At 36.2% G+C, this 21,112-nt stretch overlaps 1 protein-coding gene across 2 annotated transcripts in view; it reads left to right on the forward strand.

Annotated features, from left to right (window-relative positions):
• Positions 1–21,112, forward strand: part of MXI1 (MAX interactor 1, dimerization protein) — an 84,560-nt gene that overhangs the window by 35,335 nt on the left and 28,113 nt on the right. For both annotated transcript variants that reach the window (XM_068548527.1, XM_068548528.1), the window contains exon 3: positions 2,925–2,954. In XM_068548527.1, coding sequence (XP_068404628.1) covers positions 2,925–2,954 — 30 coding nt within the window. The remainder of the gene's footprint in view (positions 1–2,924; positions 2,955–21,112) is intronic.

Here is a 21,112-nt window from a genome sequence, read left to right on the forward strand (position 1 = left end):
AACCACTGCGCCACCAGGGAGGTCCCCTTACTATAGTATTTCATTGTTTTTGTTTTACTTGTTCTGAGTTTTCTTCTCAGATTAAGGCAGTTAAACCAAAACTTACTAAGAGGGGGTGGGTGGGAAATTTTATTATTGATTACACGTTCAAATTTTGGACAATATTTTTTTGCTTTAAATCTCTTTAAAATACACCTTTTCCCTCTTCTAACTTATTGATTTACTTTGACATTTCATTCAAACAAAAAAGAACTTAAACCTTTTTATAAATACTTATAGGTGGTAGAGATTTGGTTGTAATTTATTTATTGAGTTTTGAAGTCTGAGTCTTGTGTTATACTAAAAGTTCTGTGTTTTTATTGTTTCTCCCATCTGAGTCATACATATCCTTGCCATTAATTTGTCTGAACTCTTAAAGCATCCTGAGATTTTTTTTTACATCTCGAGAGAGAGAGATGTTTTTTTATTAAGATAATCTCTTAAAAATGAACATCAGACTACAATGAGGTATCACCTCACACCAGTCAGAATGGCCATCATCAAAAAATCTACAAACAGTAAATGCTGGAGAGGGTGTGGAGAAAAGGGAACCCTCTTGCGCTGTTGGTGGGAATGTAAATTGATACAGCCACTATGGAGGACAGTATGGAGGCTCCTTACAAAACTAAAAATAGAACTACCATACGACCCAGCAATCCCACTACTGGGCACATACCCTGAGAAAACCATAATTCAAAAAGAGTCATGTACCACAATATTCGTTGCAGCTCTATTTATAAGAGCCAGGACATGGAAGCAACCTAAGTGTCCATCGACAGGTGAATGGATAAAGAAGATGTGGCACATATATACAATGGAATATTACTCAGCCATAAAAAGAAACGAAATTGAGTTATTTGTAGTGAGGTGGATGGAACTAGAGTCTGTCATATAGAGTGAAGTAAGTCAGAAAGAGTAAAACAAATACCGTATGCTGACACATATATTAGGAATCTAAAAAAAAAAAAGGTTCTGAAGAACCTAGGGGCAGGACAGGAATGATGACGCAGACGTAGAGAATGGACTTGAGGACATGGGGAGGGGGACGGGTAAGCTGGGACAAAGTGAGAGAGTGGCATGGACATATATATACTACCAAATGTAAAATAGATAGCTAGTGGGAAGCAGCCACATAGCTCAGGGAGATCAGCTCGGTGCTTTGTGACCACCTAGAGGAGTGGGATAGGGAGGGTGGGAGGGAGACGCAAGAGGGAGGAGATATGGGGATATATGTATATGTAGAGCTGATTTGCTTTGTTATAAAGCAGAAACTAACACACCATTATAAAGCAATTATACTCCATTAAAGATGTTTAAAAAAAAAAAAGGAACATCAGTCTTTTTCATCCTGTGTCACTTGGACCTTATGAAACTGCTAAGAAAGCAAAAGGTGGACAGTAGACAGTAATTCAAAGAAGCCTTTTGGCTCTTGAACTAAGACAGTGGGTAAAATTTCCACAAATTATGAGACTGACAAAAATATTCTTATTGTTAAAGTTTAGAAATTTGATTATTAAATATCCATTAAAATAATAAATCAGATTAAAGTAATCAGTAATATAATAATCTGAAGGCTTTTGATATTAAGCAGAATATATTAAATGCTTAAAGTTTCAGTTCTGATGACAGGAGCTTAAATTTTCCTTTATAAAATTCCGTTATTGTTAATGCTAAACTATTGTAAAAATTAATACGTTTATTCAAGAGAACTTAGTATAACATAATTCTAATAGTAGCTAACTTTAGGTAGAGTTTGTTATATTTTGATGTTCAACATAAACTTGTTTATTCCTCATAACAATCATATGAGGCAAGTACTGTTATTTTTCATATTTCGTAGATGAGAAAACTGAGCACAGAGAAATGAAGGGACTTTTAAAAGGCCACACAGTATTTGAACCCAGTCAGTCAGGCCTTAGAGTCTGTGCCGTTAACCTCTCTTCAGTATTGCTTGTCACTGAGTGGTTAAGAACTTGGGGTTTGGAGTAACAAAGACGTGGGCTTAAATCATGGCTGCAACTTATATTCCTGGGACAAGAGCATGTCTCTTTACCTCTCTGAGCCTCAGTATTCTTGTTTATAAAACAAGGGTTGTTTGGAGGATAAAATGAGGTAATGTATGTTAACTGTTTAGCAGACACTCAGCTTGTTCAATAGATGGTAAGTATTATTGTAACAAATACTAATAAGTAAAATGAAAAAAAGTCACAAACAGAAGACAACCATTGTTATTAGCATTTTGAGGTGTATCCTCCCAGTCTTTTAAACATGTGTTTTTTATTTTATTAATATATTTTCTTCTCTTCATGTTATTTTTTTCCCTTGTATAACTTTTTTTGGTTTATGTTTCACATTCAAGGAAAGAAGGCTTGAATTTGTCTGTATCACTTAGCAATAAGGCAAGCCTGTTTCAGCTTCTGTGGTGGCCAAAACTTTTTCTCTCCCTATGTTTAGGAGTAGGTAAATGGAGATAGAAGAGGACACGGAAGTACATATACCTTTTTCTTTAAACAAAAAAAATGCGATTATGTTTGAATTAAAATTTCTAATATGATGTCTACAGATCAGTAAAATGTAGGACCCTAGAAGTAGGCAAGAGAATATGTGCTAGTATCAATTTTATTAAAAATGACAATGAGATCCTAATTTCAAAATATTTAGAGTTGTTAACTGAAAACAGTATACCTGAATGAACAGTCTTAATGAACATAGACTATTTCTTCTTGATGAGTGAGATAGATAGAAGTCTGACCATGTATTGCATTGTTAAATAAATTAACTGTGTGAATTTATTTAGCAGTACCTAAACTAATCCCCCTTTCTATAGCCTCAGCAACAAAACATGGCTAATACTCTTTTTTTCCCCCTTTTTTCCTCCCTTTTAGGTCTACACACAATGAGCTGGAAAAGAATCGGTGAGTCAGTGATGAGGTGCAGCTTTCATATATGTTAAAAAGCAAACTCAACATTTGACCTGTGAAAACATATTGCATATGTAGTTATAACTTTTTTACATGTGTAACATATCATGATTCTGATATATGTGTATTCTCTCCAAAAAGTAGTCCGCTTAGCTATCTAAACTGGCAGACATAAATATACTCTAAGTTTATTTGAACTTTGAGTTTATGTTGAGCGTTTTTTATTTCTGTCTCAACGGGTTAATTGTGATAGGCTCATGGCTTAAATATGGTCTTGCTAAAGGATTAGGTTTCTGTAATGTAGCTGATAACTATTATGGCAAATTGTAGGATATTGAATTTCTCTTTCTTTGCAGTTCATTCATTCATTCATTCATGCATTCAACAAATCTTTATCTTGCACCATCTATATGTCAGTGCCAGGCAGGTGTAATGCTTTACATAGTAAATACAAGAATGTGTAAGGCAGCTTATGACCTTAAGGAATTTATAGCTTCCTGGGAGAGAAAGATAAGTAATTAAAATACTGTATAGTGTGGTAAGTATGATGATGGAGAAGCAGAGGATGCTGAAAGATCATTTTTGAAGGTCACCTGATTCTCTCTTGAGGGAGTCTTAGAAGGCTTTCCAGAGGATAGTGAGCACTGTTTATTGAGGAAACTGCAAGAGGTTCAGTATGAGTATAAAAGATGGTAGCATGAGGCAAGCCAGGCCAGATGTTGACAGTTACGCTGAAGAGTTTGGACTTTTTCTGAGAGCAGTAAGGAGAAGTTGAATGATTTTAAGGTGGGTTGTCATATGATCAGATTTGGGTTTTGGAAAGATCACTTTGGCTACAGTGTAAAGAATTGGCTGATTGGCAGAAGGGATCTCAGAGATAAGAAAACTCTTTGGAGGCCATTGGAAGCCTCCAAGGTAAGAGATGATGGTAGCCATTGGAGATAGAAGTAGACAGAATAAAGAAATAGTATGGAATATAATCAATAGAAATTGGTGATTAGTTGGCTATGGAAGGTTAAGTTTTAGATTGTATTATCATTTACTAAAAAAAGGAATATAGGAAGAGGACAAGTTTGGGGGAGAAGATGAGGATTGAATGACTAAATATTCTCTTTCTGGTACAGAGGTTAAAGTAATAAGCAACAAACTGGAATTGTTTATATTAGCCATTTTTTTAATTATATAAGTTTCAGATGTACAGCACTATAATTCGACATCTGTATGCACTAAAAAGTGATCACCATACAGTTGACCCCCTTCATCCATTGCACCCTGCCCCACAACCTCCTTCCCCTCTGGTAACCAGTAATCTGTTCTCTGCATCTATAGGTTTGTTTTTGTTTTATTTTGTTTAGTTTTTTTAGATTCCACGTACAAGTGAAATCATAGGTATTTGTCTTTCTCTGTGTGGCTTATTTCACTTAGCATATACCTTCAAGGTCCATTCATGTTGTCACAAATGGCAGAATTTCATTCTTTTTTATGGCTGAGTACTATTCCCTCGTGTGCATGTATGTGTGTGTGTGTGTGTGTGTGTGTGTGTGTGTATACACACATACATATACATGCCACATCATCCATTAATCCACTGATGGACACTTAGGTTATTTCCATATCTTTACTACTGTAGATAATGCTGCAGTGAACATAGGGGTGCATATATCTTTTCAAATCACTGTTTTCCTGTTCTTTGGATAAATACCCAGAAGTAGAATAGCTGGGTGTACCACCCATTTTTGACAAACAAGATCTCTATGACCTTCAACTTTTTGTCCTGCCCTTTTTTAAATAGAAAGGCCCTTACATATTGACTAACCCAACTGCCTCATTGCAGATGAATTTAAATGTCAAATCCTCTTGAAGAGGCTTAGCATTTTCCTCCAGGCTGACTCAGTGGCTTTTACCACTTTATTTGCACAATGCTCTGTTCATATCTCCTATTGTAAAACTTAATCAGGTAGTCTTATAATTATCTGTTTATATGTCTCTTTCTGCCAAATGACTATGACTACCTCAAAGGTAGGGATTCTGTTTTGTTCAATTTTGTATCCTTGGTGTCTAGCGTTTGATGCATGTATAGTAGATGATAGCTTTAATACTGAATGAAGGATAAAACTGGAGCAAAGTTCAGTGGTCTAGTCAAAAATGTTTTGCTAGTTAGAGGCAAAGCAGTTTGGCAGGAAATGTTTTATTTTAAAGAGTCTCTTTTCTGTCTTATATTTCTAGTATATTAAAGGAAGTATCTGGCTAGTTTAAACATGGCAAAAAGACTAAGAAGTAACAGCTTTGAAGATACTAAAAATAAAACCTTCTCTTGACCTTTAGAGCACAGAGTGTATTTTGGGGCCATATGTTTTAAATACTGATAAACATGTGGCTCTTATAATTATTTCACCCACATGAATGTGGCCCTTGGGAGACCCTCATTGGAAATCTAGCAAAAACCTTTGTTTAACACGAGAGTAAAGAGACTGTTTAGTAAAGTATTTGGAATTGAGCTTTTAAAATCTTTGAGTAAACTTCATTCAATGCATTCTGTATATCAATTCTGACTTATTGATAACCTTATACCCATAGTATTACTTTGATATGCCCTGTAAATTGTTTAATCTCGTATTTGTCTGTAGCACTGGAGTAGCATGTGTGGCTTTTATCACCTGGACTGTACCTGATCTCTGCTCTCTCCAGTGAGGGCTTTTTGTTTCCGTTTTATTTACTTAGGTCTAAGACTTTCTGGCTGGTTTCCTACCCTACCTCTCTTAAGGCATGGTTCACTCATCCTTTTCTGTCCTCTTCTGATAGTCCTAGATGTCTTTATTTCTCAAATTATGTCTTCTCCTCTCTCCCGTCTTCCCTCCTGTTCTTTCGTCCTCCCTCCCTCTCTTCTTTGAGGTTGAAAGGTAATATAGAATTAACCTTTCCAAGATATATTTGTTTTTAAAAGGGATATTTATCAATATAAATAAATCTCTAATTTAGTGGAATGTGTCAGAGGATGAGTGTTAAAGGAAGAATCCAGTTGAATAACCTATACTCCACTTCTGAAAAGTGGATCTAACAAGAAAACAAAAATATTGGTAGACACAGGATGATTTAAAGGGAGGGGTGGGGGGATGTTTTAGCCAAAGAGCAGGAAAGCAGCACAAGAATATTTTTAATATTTAAGTCTGTATTGCTATTACACTTTTTAGGCCCCCACCCAGTTCTATTTAATGATCCTCTTTTCTAAGGCAGTGTTTTTATTTGACATATTAAATAAAAAGTTAATGTAGATTTGGCATCCTTTAAAATAAATAGAATTTTGGCTTTACCTTTCATTTGCTTTTGAGTGTGAGCTTATTTGAGGAAAGTAATTCACTGTCAAAAGAGTGATTTGATTTTGTTTTCATTCTGAAAAGATATTCCTGAAGCAAGTCATATTTTTGAAATTTTGTCCCTCTACATACAATATGTTCATATCAAAAGTTTTTTTAGAAAGCTTAGTTCTAAAATCTTGCATGTAAAGCTACTCCAAGTTAGTGGGTTTTTTTTACTGGGGCAATGCAGTGAGAATTAGAGTAGATGATTTTAAATTGTTAGTGAATGACAGAGTAATTCCAGATGGCTATCTTTTTTTAAAAATTTATCTATCTATTTATTTATTTATTTTTGGCTGATGTGGGTCTTTGTTGCTGCTTGCAGGCTTTCTCTAGTTGCAGCGAGCGGGGGCTACTGTTCATTGCTGTGCGCGGGCTTTTCATTGTGGTGGCTTCTCTTTGTTGTGGAGCACGGCCTCTAGGCGCACGGGCTTCAGTAGTTGTGGCACTCGGGCTCAGCAGTTGTGGCTCGTGGGCTCTAGAGCGCAGGCTCAGTAGTTGTGGCACACGGGCCCAGTTGCTCCGCGGCACGTGGGATCTTCCTGAACCAGGGCTCAAACCTATGTCCCCTGCATTGGCAGGCAGATTCTTAACCACTGTGCCACCAGAGAAGTCCCCAGATGGCTGTCTTAAACAGAGCCCTAAGATTGTTGAAGCCCTGGGTCTGGCCTTGAGGAGACAATAGCCAACAAATGTTGAGGTTCGTACTCCCAGATTTCAGAGGGTCTGGCGAGCACAGAGTAGTTTGCTCTGGCCCACAATTACCCCAAGATGCCTATAGCCCATTAGGGAGCTTTTAGGTAGTTTCAGACCTGATAAAGAAATTCAGATTCTTTCTTGGATAGGTCGTGGGTTTCTTTTTCTGCCTAAAACCTTGATGGTTACACTGAGCCTGGTCTAGGCGGTACAGAACATTTGTTACCTGTGTATTCACCCTGTCCCTCTAGACCTACAAGAGGTCGTAACAGGCTCAGGAGGTAGAAGTAAAGGGAAGTAGAATACCTTTAGCTGTTCTGCATTCCTCAGGAGCCTATGTGAATCATCTCATGGTAAAACTAATTTTACTTTTGAGTCTTTGAGATTAGAAAATTAAGAATTTACATTGCCCCATTGGCTTATCTTATAAGTTGGGTCTTTTGCCAGAGAAGTAACCATTCAGTACAGATTTTAGATCACTTCATTGCTTTTTCATTTTCTTAATTCAAATTACTGAAGATGTTTTTGAAAGAGTCAACAACTTTAATAGGACTTTAATGATCAAGAACCTTAGTGCTGACAGCAGGAGAGGCCATTTAACCTTAATAGTTGTCATTCCATTGAAACAAAAGGCTTACTCTTATCCCCACTTTGGCAAAGCTAAAAGGACCACATGAGGACACTGGACTTACAATGCCTTCCTAGGCAGAGCAGAAGTACCCGAGTATTTGTGATAAAAGAGAAGCATGCCCAGTGAATGGTAATAGGTGTCCTCCATATAGAGGTTTTCTTATACCTCTGAAGGAATGGTGAAAATGAGCATTTATTGAGTACTTACTGTGTTCTCCCACTATGCAAAACCATTGTTTAATCCTGTAAGGTAGGAAGGCAGAAAGTATAGATCAAAGTGTTATTAAAAACTAGCCATTTTGACCATCATAACTACAATTTGAAACAAGTTGATGGGGACACAAAACAGTCAATCATGATCGTATCTGATCATAAATATGATAGCTGTGTGTAATATCAGTCTTTCTCTTCAGTAAAAATTAATAAATACTGTGTTTGGCATCATGGTAGATAAAATGAAGTATAAGATACCCTGTCCTATCCTTAAGGTTAAGGCCATTGTAGCTTGGTAGTTATAAGTTGCCTCTTTCAATACCAGGATATGTATGATAAGTTAACAATTAATGTCTAGAAGGATACATTAAAATTGTTTTTCAAACTGAATGTTGAAACCCATTAAGTAGTCTATGCAGTCATTTTAGTGAGTCATTTGAAAAAGAAGTAGAATAGAATAGAAGATACCAAAGTGCGTTGCTTGAAGTAAAGTTAAATGTAGAATTGTGAAACTTGTATATACTGGCTCGTGATGTAAAAATGCTGTGGTCATAGTCAAACAGCTACTGCCTGGATAGTCAAGGAGAATGTATCCTGAGCCATGAGGAAGAGAGAGACTTTGAATCTAAGGAAAGGATAAGGAAAGGGGTCAGAGCCATGGAAGCAGGAAGGTGGCATCATAAGCTCTGTCCAGGAAAGAGTGAGTAGCCCATATATAGTGGAAGAGTAGAGTCTATCAAATTGGTGTTGGGAAATGAGGCCAGAAAGGTGGTTTGGTATTAGACTGCAGTGTTATTGAATGTCAAGGAATTTGGATTTCATTTTGTTGGTAGTAGTGAGTTTTTGAGACTGTTGATCAAAACATACACATACAAACGCACACACGCACGCACAGACATGCGCCCATACGCACACATACACTAGCTGTGAAATCAGGGAGACTGGTTTGGATATTCTGAAGTAGCCCAGGTAGGAGAAGGATATAAGAACCAGCATTCAGTTGATGGAATTAGGAATAGAAAGGGACAGAGCAGACTAAGAAACAGTGTAAAGAAAGAATATTATTTTCCGTTAACTGCTACTATTCATTCCTCCTTACATTTCATTCTTTACATAGCAGCAAGAGTAATTTTCTTAAAGGATATATCATGTCATGCCATTTCTGTTTACAATCCTCCACTGGCTTCCTATTGCAACTAGATAAAATCTATGGCCGACAAAGTCCTACACCACTCTATCCCTCATCTCCTATGGTCCAGCTGGCACTGTTTTCTTTCTTTTCCTCAAACACACCATGTTTATTTCCATCTTAAGGCTTTTGTACCTGCTGTTTCTTCTGCTTGGAAAGCCCTTGCTCTAGGCTTTCATCATTATTTAGTTCTCAGTTTTCAGGTCATCTCCTTAGAGAACAGTATTTGCCCCCCAGTCACTTTCTATCCCATTGCCTTTTCTGTCATCTTAACATTTATCTCTGTATGAATTATTTATTTGTTTGAGTTATTTGACTTCTTTTACTAGAATATAAGTTTCAGGAAGGCAGAGACTTTGTCTTATTTACCCTTAGCAGATAGCAGTCATTCATTAAATGTTCACTGAATGAAAAAATGATTAAATGTGCTATTGAGCATATCTATAATCAATAATATGTTATTTATTGAATTATAATGACTTAAGTGAAAAATGACAAATATATAAAATACTCTTGAGAGCTCAAAAGACATATTATTATAATAAAACAATTTCATAGGAGGTAAATGGAAAACTTAATGACTTCTTAAAATGTAAATAAATTATATGGAAAAAATTTGATATCTGGCAACATACTAAAGGATTTTTACCATGCAGAACTTTATCCTGCTCATAAGAAGAGAATTGGTAACTTTTTTTTTAGAAGCTAATTGATTCTTTCAGTTCATTAAGATATCACATAGCACACTAAAAAAAAGACAGGTAATTTTGTAAAGGGGAGCAGTTTACCTGACGGAGTTTATGCTGCACTTGCGAGATCTTTACTCATTTCTCAATCCATGACTTGAAAATGGTTAAGCTTTTTTTTTTTTTTAATTTATTTATTTTTGGCTGTGTTGGGTCTTCGTTTCTGTGCGAGGGCTTTCTCTAATTGCGGCGAGCGGGGGCCACTCTTCATCGCGGTGCGCAGGCCTCTCACCATCGCGGCCTCTCTTGTTGCGGAGCACAGGCTCCAGACGCGCAGGCTCAGTAATTGTGGCTTACAGGCCCAGTCGCTCCGAGGCATGGGGGATCCTCCCAGACCAGGGCTCGAACCCGTGTCCCCTGCATCGGCAGGCAGACTCCCAACCACAGCGCCACCAGGGAAGCCCTGGTTAAGCATTTTTTGAGGTAAAGATTTATATATACTTGGAGACTGGAATGTCATAAATAATTTCAACTTTTTTGTGTTAGAATTTTTGGTGTATTATGTTTATCTCAGTGGTTTGGACATGATAATGAATACAGTTTTTTTTAGACTATATACATGTCCTCATTTGACATGGACATTTTGACAGAGTGATTGTTTTGGTCTACATTATCTTAGAACAAGACATAAGAGTAAATCTTTGACCGTGGGTTAGGCAGTTGTTTCTTAGTGTATCACCTGACTATTTAGGATTCCTTGGCAGGAAGAGCATATCTTAAATGGTTTTAGCTGCGTATTTTGGGTGCTTTAATGACACTTGTTTAAAAAGAACATATGCTTTTATGTACAGTGTACACATTCTAGAAAAAAATGTACATTTGTTAGGAGGAAAAACAAATTGCAAGATTGGTTTGGTAGAACTTTCATTAAAACTCTTATCTCAACTAATATTGAAGGATATTTGCTTGCATTAAAAACAGGTTATGTGGGACTTCCCTGGTGGCGCAGTGGTTAAGAATCCGCCTGCCAATTCACGCAGGACACGGGTTCGAGCCCTGGTCCAGGAAGATCCCACATGCCATGGAGCAACTAAGCCCGTGTGCCACAACTACTGAGCCTGCGCTCTGGAGCTCGCAAGCCACAACTACTGAGCCCGCGTGCTACAACTGCTGAAGACCGCGTGCCTAGAGTCCATGCTCCACAACACAAGAGAAGCCACTGCAGTAAGAAGCCCACGCACCGCAACAAAGAGTAGCCCCCACTCACCACAACTAGAGAAAGCCCACGCACAGCAATGAAGGCCCAATGCAGCCAAAAATAAATAAATTAATTAATTTAAAAAAAAAAGTTATGTAGTTAAGGAAACTATACCTTTATTGTAGGTTTGAAATATATAACTGCAGCTGGATCAAAAGTCTGTAGTTTTAGATTGGGTCCAATAATTCTGGAAAGTTCAGTTGAAAGTTTTTCTTAGCCTTGGTTTATTACTAAGATATAAATTTCATTATGAAAATACCTTATAGTAACTTCCTTAGCCTGTACTTAATGGTAAAAGACTAAATTCTTTCCCCTAAGATCAGGAGTAAGACAAATATGTCTGCTCTCATGCCTTCTACTCAACATTGTACTGGAGGTTCTAACCAAGACATTTAGGTGAGAGAAAGAAATAAAAGGCATTCAGGTTGGAAAGGAAGAAGTAAAACCATTTCTACTTGCAGATATCATAGTCTTGTCTTATGTATAGAAAATCCTAAGGAATACACATAAAAAACTAGAGTTCATTAAAAAATTTAGCAAAGTTGCAGGGTTCAGGATTGACACACAGAAACCAGTTCTGTTTCTATAGATCAGCAGTGAACAATCTGAAAATGAGTTTAAGAAAACAATTCTATTAACAATAGCATCTAAAAAAATAAAATACTTAGGAATAAACTTAACAAGGGAGGTGAAACATTTGTACACTGAAAAGCACAAAACACTGTTTAAAGAAATTAAAGAAGACCTTAGCTGGAGAGAGATCCTGTGTTTATGGATTGGAAGACTTAATATTGTAGTACTCCCCATATTGATCTGCAGATTCAGTGCAAGCCCTGTCAAAATCCCAGCTTCTTTTTTTAGCAGGGATTTACAACTAATCCTAAATTTCATATGGAAATGCATAATACCCAGAGTGGCCAAAACAATCTTGAAAAGAACAAAGTTGGAAGATTCATACTTCCCAATTTCAAAACTTACCACAAAGCTATGTAACCAAGACAGTGTGGTATTGATCTAAGTGTTCTTATACTTACAGACTTATAGATCAATGGAATAGATTCCAGAAACAATCCCTCATATTTATGGTAAATTAATTTTCGACAGGGATGCCAAGACAATTCAATGTCTTTTCAACAAATGGTGCTGATACAACTGGATATCTATATGCAAAATAATGAAGTTAGATCCCTATCTCACACCATATACACAGATGAACTCAAAATGGATCACGGACCTGAATTTAAGGTATAAAACTGTTATAAAATTCTTAGAAGAAAACCTGAGAGTAAATCTTTGTGACTTTGGCCTAGGCAATGGTTTCTTACATAAGACACCAGCAGCACAAGCAACACAAGAAAAAATAGATACATAGGACTTTATCAAAATTTAAAACATTTGTGCTTCAAAAGACACCATCAAGAAAGTAAAGACAAATTACAGAATGGGAGAAAATACTTGCAAAACATATATCTGTTAAGAGACTTGTATCCAGAATATATGAAAAACTCTTACAACTAAACAATAAAAAGACAACCCAATATAAAAATGGGCAAAGGATTTGAACAGATATACAAAGGGTCAATAAGCACACGAAAAGATGCTCAACATCATAATCATTAGGGAAATGCAAATCAAAACTATTGAGATACCACTTCACCACTCACTAAAATGGCTAATTGCTCACCAACTTTGTGGTCATCCTTTCATCATACCAGTCACCACTGGCTGGGGAAAAGGTCTGAAAAAGTCTACTGACCTCACAGTTTGGCACTTAAAAAGTGCTGATTTCATCATTGTCTGATGGCATTGCACAAATGACTCAACACTTTACAACTGCTTAAGATGTGTAATTAACCACAGATAAATTTCCAATATATTATATGGTGCTACTACCTAATGTGGTTCGAGTACTTGATAATGAGGAAAGATTGAGTTCTGTAGCATATAAAAAGGGAATATTTAAAGATTTTTCAGAACCTCTAATTAACAATGAAACTTAACAAAATTAAGACCATATATTGAAAGCATATAGTAATTGTATCAGTTTTGCTTAAGGTATACTAAAATATAACTTGATTGTATTTGTCAGGCCTTGAACAACAAAATTTTAAAAGTGTAGCTGTGGGGGGCTTCCCTGGTGGTGCAGTGGTTAAGAATCCGCCTGCCAATGCAGGGACACGGGTTCAAGCCCTGGTCCGGAAAGATCCCACATGCCGCACAGCAGCTGAGCCCATGTGCCACAGCTACTGAGCCTGCTCTCTAGAGCTCGCAAGCCACAACTACTGAGCCCAAGTGCCACAACTGCTGAAGCCTACACGCCTAGAGCCAGTGCTCCACAACAAAGAGAAGCCACCACAGTGAGAAGCCCACGTACAGCAAAGAAGAGTAGCCCTTGCTCACCGCAACTAGAGAAAGCCTGCGCGCAGCAACAAAGACCCAACGCAGCCATAAATAAATAAATAAATAAATAAATAAATAAATAAATAAATAAATAAATAAAATTTTTTAAAAGCACAGTTCTTTGGAGGATTTTTTGAAGAAAAAAAAAAAGGAAAAAGTATAGCTGTGGAGGGAAGGAGAAACGGCATTGTCCAGATAGCAGGAAATAGCTACTGATCTAGTTTTCTGATTAGGCAAGTAAAAATGATGGCTGTTTCCTCTTTTTAGTCTAAAGATGGAAAACTGGCCCTTATTTTTTAAATTCGTGTAAAAGTCCCTGAAGAAGTTAATTTTATTCTTTGTACTTTTTTAGACAGTAGGAGTCCAGTTACAGTACTGAGTTATCGAGGGTAACTACAGAACCCTAAAAAAGTAGCTATGCACTGGAAAGTAGGGGACACATATTTAATAGAATTTGGCTATTTATGAAACTGTAGAACCAGCTATATGGAGATGTTAACATTATCAAACAGTATGCAGAGTAACATCATCATTTGTCAGAGAAACATGTAATTGATGCATTTATTGTTGTATGCAAGTAAATGAATATTTTAACTGTAGTTTTATAGGGGTAGGAACGCTGAAAACTGTAGACAAACTAAAAATAGCTGTCCAAGTGCAGAGATAGGCACCTGTTAGAGTTCAATTCAATTATAGTTGAATGTTATATGAGATAGAGATGAAGTAATGGGTGGGTTTTAGAGGTAAAATTTACGGTTAATAGAGGAAGCATAGCCAGGATAAAATTACACATCTAAAATGCAGCCTATACAGTGAAGTCATTGCAGCAGTGTCTAGACAGATTCACAGTTTCTATATTGACCTTTGTTAGAAATAGCTCATTAAGGCTAAGCTTTCTATTCCCTGACTCAGGCTGCAAGGTGACAGAGGCTGACTCAGACAAGGATTGCATTCTAGAAACTAAGTGTTCTCAGAACTTCAGTTATCCAGTTCCTAAAGTTTAAATCAATTCTACAGATGATACCTGGGAAGAGATGAGATCATTAGGTTTTAAAAATAACCAAGAAATATTATAACTTGAAACTCAGATTCTAAAATTATGTCTATAAATAAATAAGTCAGACTTTAAATAATTGACATGGTGAGTATTATAGTGAAGGTGTAGTAGCTTTTTATCCAAGTGATTGCAGAGTGTGTATCTCAGGGCAACTGTAACTTGTTTAGGAAAACACTTCCTCTCAAACTATGAATTTGTAATTTAAAGAGGAATAGTAATAGATTTTCCTGATATATTTTAGATGATGCAGTATACAAGAATTTATTTTATGTCAGCTTTAAGGAATATTGTAGTATGTCAGCTTTGATCCATAAAATTGGGTATACCTTTTACACTGATGTTCATAATAATTATACAGCAGCAGAATTTCACTAGATTTTAAGGCAGTGTGCTGTTTTGGTAAATTCTTTTGTTGCATACAGTAATTAATGCAGTGTAAATGCTCTGATAAATATTGGTTTAATAATAATAACTGCAATTCAAATACTTTTTCTTAAACTGTCATCTTCTTCATGTAAAGAAATTTCTATTTTGGTACAAATTTTGGCAGTTAAAGCATGCCAAGAGGTACATCAGTGAGACATCTTTTTATTACATGAGATACTTTTTTAGTATCTTCAATTTATTTACTTTTAAAAATGAAGAGATTCAGACCGTTTGATATGTTTTAGCTGTTGCAGAGAAGAGGATAGTTATTTTGTACATGCTTATCTTTTTCTGTGCATTCTAGTGAATAATGCCAGTTGCAAGTCCCATGGGTGTTAAGAGTGAAAAACCACAGTTCTAAAGGAGAATTCAGTAATAAGAATTTTCTAATATGGTTAGTTGCTAACCTTTTTTTTTTTTCGCCGCACTGTGCAGCATGCGGGATCTTAGTTCCCCAACCAGGGATTGAACCCATGCCTCCTGCAGTAGAAGGGAGGGTTCTTAACCACTGAACCACCAGGGAAGCCCACTAACCAGCTTTTGAAGATAAATTTGCTTGGAAAATAATTGATTCAGCCCTGGGACAACCACATGACATATTGCTTATATTCATATCTTCTAAATCAAGAAAAGTTGAAACTTTGTGAACTAATAAGTATGAATGACTTCCTTTTTTTGTTGTTATTTTGGGGAAAGCCAATAGAGAAAGGTAGATTTTAATACTAAATGTGATTTAGGAGCTAAATTGTCAAAAAGGATACCTGTAATCCAACACAGATGACTTCTTTGGGGATATGTAATGCATTGATGTGAGAATTGTACCATAAGTTAGAAGATAATAATTTTTCTTTTCATCTCTACTACTGGTAGAATAATTTTTCTTTTCATCTCTACTAGTGGTAAGTTGTGGATATTATAAGTTAACTAAATTCTTGGGGTCTTGCTTTCCTTGGCTGTAAAAAGGAGGGGACCTAGATGATCTCTGATTCCCTTCCTACATGAAAAGTTTTATAGTTCTGTGAATTTTTTAAGTTCAATAATTATAGGCATATTAAAAACTTAAATATTATTCTGCTATCTCCACAGCATATATGTATGTATGTATGTATGTATGTATGTAAATACCCCCCCACACACACACAAGATTAAAGAGCAGCTGGAAAAATGAGCTTAGAACCTCATCTCATTCAAACCTAGAGCTTTGTAAAATATCTATAGATTATTGTAACACATGGTGCTATAGCTATAATAAAAGCTTATTTTGTAACAAGTACTTATTTTATAATGATAAATAGTAAATATTTCTGTAAAACTAGAACTTGCCCTAAGAAGCATATATGTCTTTTATAACTAATATAAACACATTCCTTAAAGCTGAATACACACATAAATATAGATATGAGTTCTGAGATTTAAATACTAATGAATATTAGGACCTTGTCCCTTTTGGAAAAATACTTACCATTGACTCACTAAGGAAATGTAACAAGTTAATCTGTAAACATTATTGTGCTAAATCCTGGTCACTTTTTTTTTTTTTTTTGTATTCTCTGACAAGTTTAAGTTTACATTTGCTCAGGCTCCAGAAATCTGGTTTTGTGGTTGTAACTGTATTGTATTGCTATATCTAATCAGTCATTTTAATAGTCCCCACTGATCATTAGATGAGGGGTGCCATACCCGGAGGAAAAAGCACACTGCTGTTACACAAAACTCCAGGGAAGGGCAGCTTAGCTTGTTTAAAACATTTGTCTATAAACAATCTGAAGAGGAAGTAGATAGGTATATTGGGATCTTTCTTCCTTACCATTTGGACAAAGTAGCTTTTCAATAATGTCCTCACTGCTTTGATAGTCTGCCAAACCCGTCCCTAATTTTAGGACATCTCCACTGTTTATTTTTCTTCCTCTTCAGAGTTGGTAAAGTTTGCTGGAAATCAGAGCTGTGCTGACTGGGTCCACTAGAAACTTCTGCTGTCTTTAAATGTAACATTATGGGTCGGTTATTCTCACTTCTTATTGTGTTTCTGTAGTATTTATCACAGTGACTATTCAAGCCCTTCTAAAAAAATCCTTTCAGCAGAGTGTGGGGTAGAAACTCAAAGCTAGGGGTCATCAAAATCACATTCTAGATTACAGATAAGACTTTAGTTTCTCTAAAATCTGGAAGTATAAGTGAATGATCTTTAAGATCCCATCTAGTCTGAAAAAAATTATGAGATTTGAAATACCCAATTCCACTTTTTACTGTCAGATCTAGTTTGTGAACCAAGGGCTAGGACTCATATCTCCCAATTCCTAGTCTTAAAGCTACTTGCAGTATATTATTGTGACTCCCGTTTCCTCCTTTGCTGAAAATAAGAACTCCTGGTTTGAACTTCTTCATCTTCCTCTTTATTTTCTACCTTTATGCTTTTGGCTCAAATTCCTTCCTCCCCCCCCCCCCCGCCCCCACACTCCCCATTTAAACTTCTAATGCACAGAGAGGGATGAATAAGAATAACAAAAATGTTTATAATAACCTCAAATTAAAAGTAACATGGCTATTGTAAATAGAGCTGCAATGAACTAAATAGAGCCGCAATGAATAGCCAGGACATGGAAGCAACCTAAGTGTCCATCGACAGATGAATGGATAAAGAAGATGTGGCACATATATACAATGGAATATTACTCAGCCATAAAAAGAAACGAAATTGAGTTATTTGTAGTGAGGTGGATGGACCTAGAGTCTGTCATACAGAGTGAAGTAAGTCAGAAAGAGAAAAACAAATACCATATGCTAACACATATATATGGAGTCTAAAAAAAAAAATGGTTATGAAGAACCTAGGGACAGGACAGGAATAATGACGCAGACATAGAGAATGGACTTGAGGACACGGGGAGGGGGAAGGGTAAGCTGGGACAAAGTGAGAGAGTGGCATGTACATATATACACTACCAAATGTAAAATAGATAGCTAGTGGGAAGCAGCCGCATAGCTCAGGGAGATCAGCTCGGTGCTTTGTGACCACCTAGAGGGGTGGGATAAAGAGGGTGGGAGGGAGACTCAAGAGGGAGGGGATATGGGGATATATGTATATGTATAGCTAATTCACTTTGTTATAAAGCAGAAACTGACACGCCATTGTAAAGCAATTTTACTCCAATAAAGATGTTTAAAAAAATTTAAACAATTGATTAATGTCATAACATAAATTCTCCTAAAATTAATATATATTGATAGCTGTCCTATAATATTTTTTGCTAAACTGCCAGCTTTTTAAAAGATTTGAATGAAATGTTCCTAAGTGTCATATGGGAAAATAAATGTCCAAGTATATCCAATAAATTATTTCCATCTTTAAAAAAAAAAAAAAAAGAAGTAACATGAATTCCTATCAAAAGAGGTATGGCTAAGTAAATAATAATACATCTGTACCTTGTATTGGGTGAAAAGAATGATATAGATTTCTATGTGTTTATGTGGAAAGATTTCAAAGACATACTAAGTGAAAAAAAGCAAATTGAGAAGTGGTATTACCAGTATGATCTCATTTATGTCAAAAATAACACAATCAAATGTGTAAATACATTGGAAAAGTTTTGGAAAGATACATGTCAAACTGAAACACTTGTTGCCTCTGGGGAGGGGAGTGAGAATCAAGGAGAAACTATCATGTTGATTTTGTTAGAATTTCTGTAGTAAGAGTGTATTACTTGTGAACTTAAAGATTTTTTTGAAAGGCAATAAATGCAATTCTACCTATACATTTCCATAGATAATAAAGCTAGAAGGATTCTTAGAAAATCATCTAGTCTAGTATTCTTATTTAATGGATAAGGAAAACTAAGTTCCTCCAAGTTTTATACTCCACCAAACTAATGACAAAGTCAGGATGAGAATCTAGATTTTCTGATTCCCAAAGGAACTTTTTCACACTGCCTTCAAGGTGTAGCTAAAATATGTTTTTCACGAAGTCTTTTCTGTTTATCCAAAATGATATCTCTTCTAAATTCCTATCTGTTCACTGTTTGTGTCACTTATATGAACTTTAACCCATACTACCTCATACTGTAATGTCTTTCCTTTCTGGATCATGTGGAAAGGGACTGTAACTTGCTCGTCTTTATATCTAACCAGTGTCTTGCATGTAACAGGTGGTCAGTGAATTAGTAATTTACGTTTTTATTTGATTTTTATAGCTGGCTATGCACATTGTGTTAGATTAAGAGAAAAAAGTTAAATGCCAAGTCAAATAAGTAGCTGGGGTTTTTTTGGGTTTTTTGAAACCTGCCACTTCAAGATAGAAAATATTTTAGAAAGGCACATAGTGAGATATTTGCTACCCTGAAGATATCTTTCGTTTCCAAGGAAAATACTTTTGTTCTCCACTCCTGCTTCAGAGAGAACAGTTTGTCCTCATAGGGTATTCTAGGTAATATGACCCCCTTAGGAAGTATGTGATGATAGTGCTTCATAATGGGACCTCTCCTAAAGTTGTATCATGGGAAAATGCCTCTTGAGTGTGATGGTTTTACAGGTGCAAGTACATATCTCTCTGTATCTGAATTCGGTACAGCAGACTGAGAAACTCAACTGTGACTTAAAATAAAGTTTTGCTATAAATAGCAAGAAGCGGTGACAGATCTTTTTGTTGTCGTTATAAAGACATTTCCTCAGAATGTTTAGAATTTATACGGGTGTCTTCCCCTTGATGTGTTGTTACCTTGTTCTGTCTACATAGCTCTAAGATGTTAACATCTTATTACATATTAGCTTGCTTTTTGAGATATAGACTCTTCCCTGTAATTTTTATCTGCAGTTGTGTTAATCCTGTTTTGCTTCTGATTTTTTGGTAACTTGATTTATTCTGATAGCTGTTGATTTTGACATCGTTAAAAGCCTGTAGAATTATCTAAATAGATTATGACATGGAAGTTTCCATGATCACTTAGAACATTGTTCTTGGGTGGCACCTTGGGAAGACATTACTTTCTTTTAAATTTTATTAGAGTATAGTTGATTTACAGTGTTGTGTTAGTTTCAGGTGTACAGCAAAGTGGTTCAGTTATACATATACATATATTCATTCTTTTTTAGATTCTTTTCTCTTACAGGTTATCACAGAATATTGAGTAGAGTTCCTTGTGCTATATAGTAGGTCCTTGTTGGTTGTCTTATCTTATATATAGTAGTATGGTATATTCATTCCAAGCTCCTGATTCTCCAGATTTATCCCTCCCTCCCCACCCACATTTCCCCTTTGGTAACCATAAGTTTTCGGTATCTGTAAGCCTGCTTCTGTTTTGTAAATAAGTTTGTATCATTTTTAAAAATTAGATACCACATATGAGTGATATCATATGATATTTGTGTTTCTCTGTCTGACTTATTTACTTAGTATGATAATCTTTAGGTCCATCTATGTTGCTGCAAATGGCATTCTTTCATTCTTTTTTATGGCTGAGTAATATTTCATTGTATATATGTACCATATCTTTATCCATTCTTCTGTCGATGGACATTTAGGTTGCTTCCAAAGACATTCTTTTTTGGAAGGCTAATGTCTCTCTTAGTTTAGAATTAATGGCTTTAGGAAGACATCATAGAATGCTGAGAATTTCCATAAATGCTTCTAGACAAATAGATTGTTATTGAAATGGCCAATTGGTGCTCATAGGTATTCATCTAGAGCCGTTTCTTTTATGCCTGAATTTAAAAGTGTGTGTGTGTGTGTGTGTGTGTGTGTGTGTGTGTGTGTGTATTTGTTTAAAAAGTAGCTATGAGTTTGGCTCACTTGAAAGCTGTGAAGTAATTAAAGTAAAGGTAACAAGTTTAGTAAATAGAAAGTGATCCGTAACTACTTCAGTGAATTTCAGATATGGTGTATTAAAACTTGTTCTTGTCGGGCTTCCCTGGTGGCGCAGTGGTTGGGGGGTCTGCCTGCCGGTGCAGGGGACGCGGGTTCGAGCCCTGGTCTGGGAGGATCCCACGTGCCGCGGAGCAACTGGGCCCGTGAGCCACAATTACTGAGCCTGCGCGTCTGGAGCCTGTGCTCCGCAACAAGGGAGGCCGCGATAGTGAGAGGCCCTCGCACCGCGATGAAGAGTGGCCCCCGCTTGCCGCAACTGGAGAAAGCCCTCACACAGAAACGAAGACCCAACACAGCCATAAATAAAAAATAAATAAATAAATTAAAAAAAAAAAACTTGTTCTTGCTCTGTTGAGCATTTTATTAGAAATTTTAAAAATAATC

The sequence above is a fragment of the Eschrichtius robustus genome, chromosome 7, assembly GCF_028021215.1.
Source record: "Eschrichtius robustus isolate mEscRob2 chromosome 7, mEscRob2.pri, whole genome shotgun sequence".
NCBI lineage: Eukaryota > Metazoa > Chordata > Mammalia > Artiodactyla > Eschrichtiidae > Eschrichtius > Eschrichtius robustus.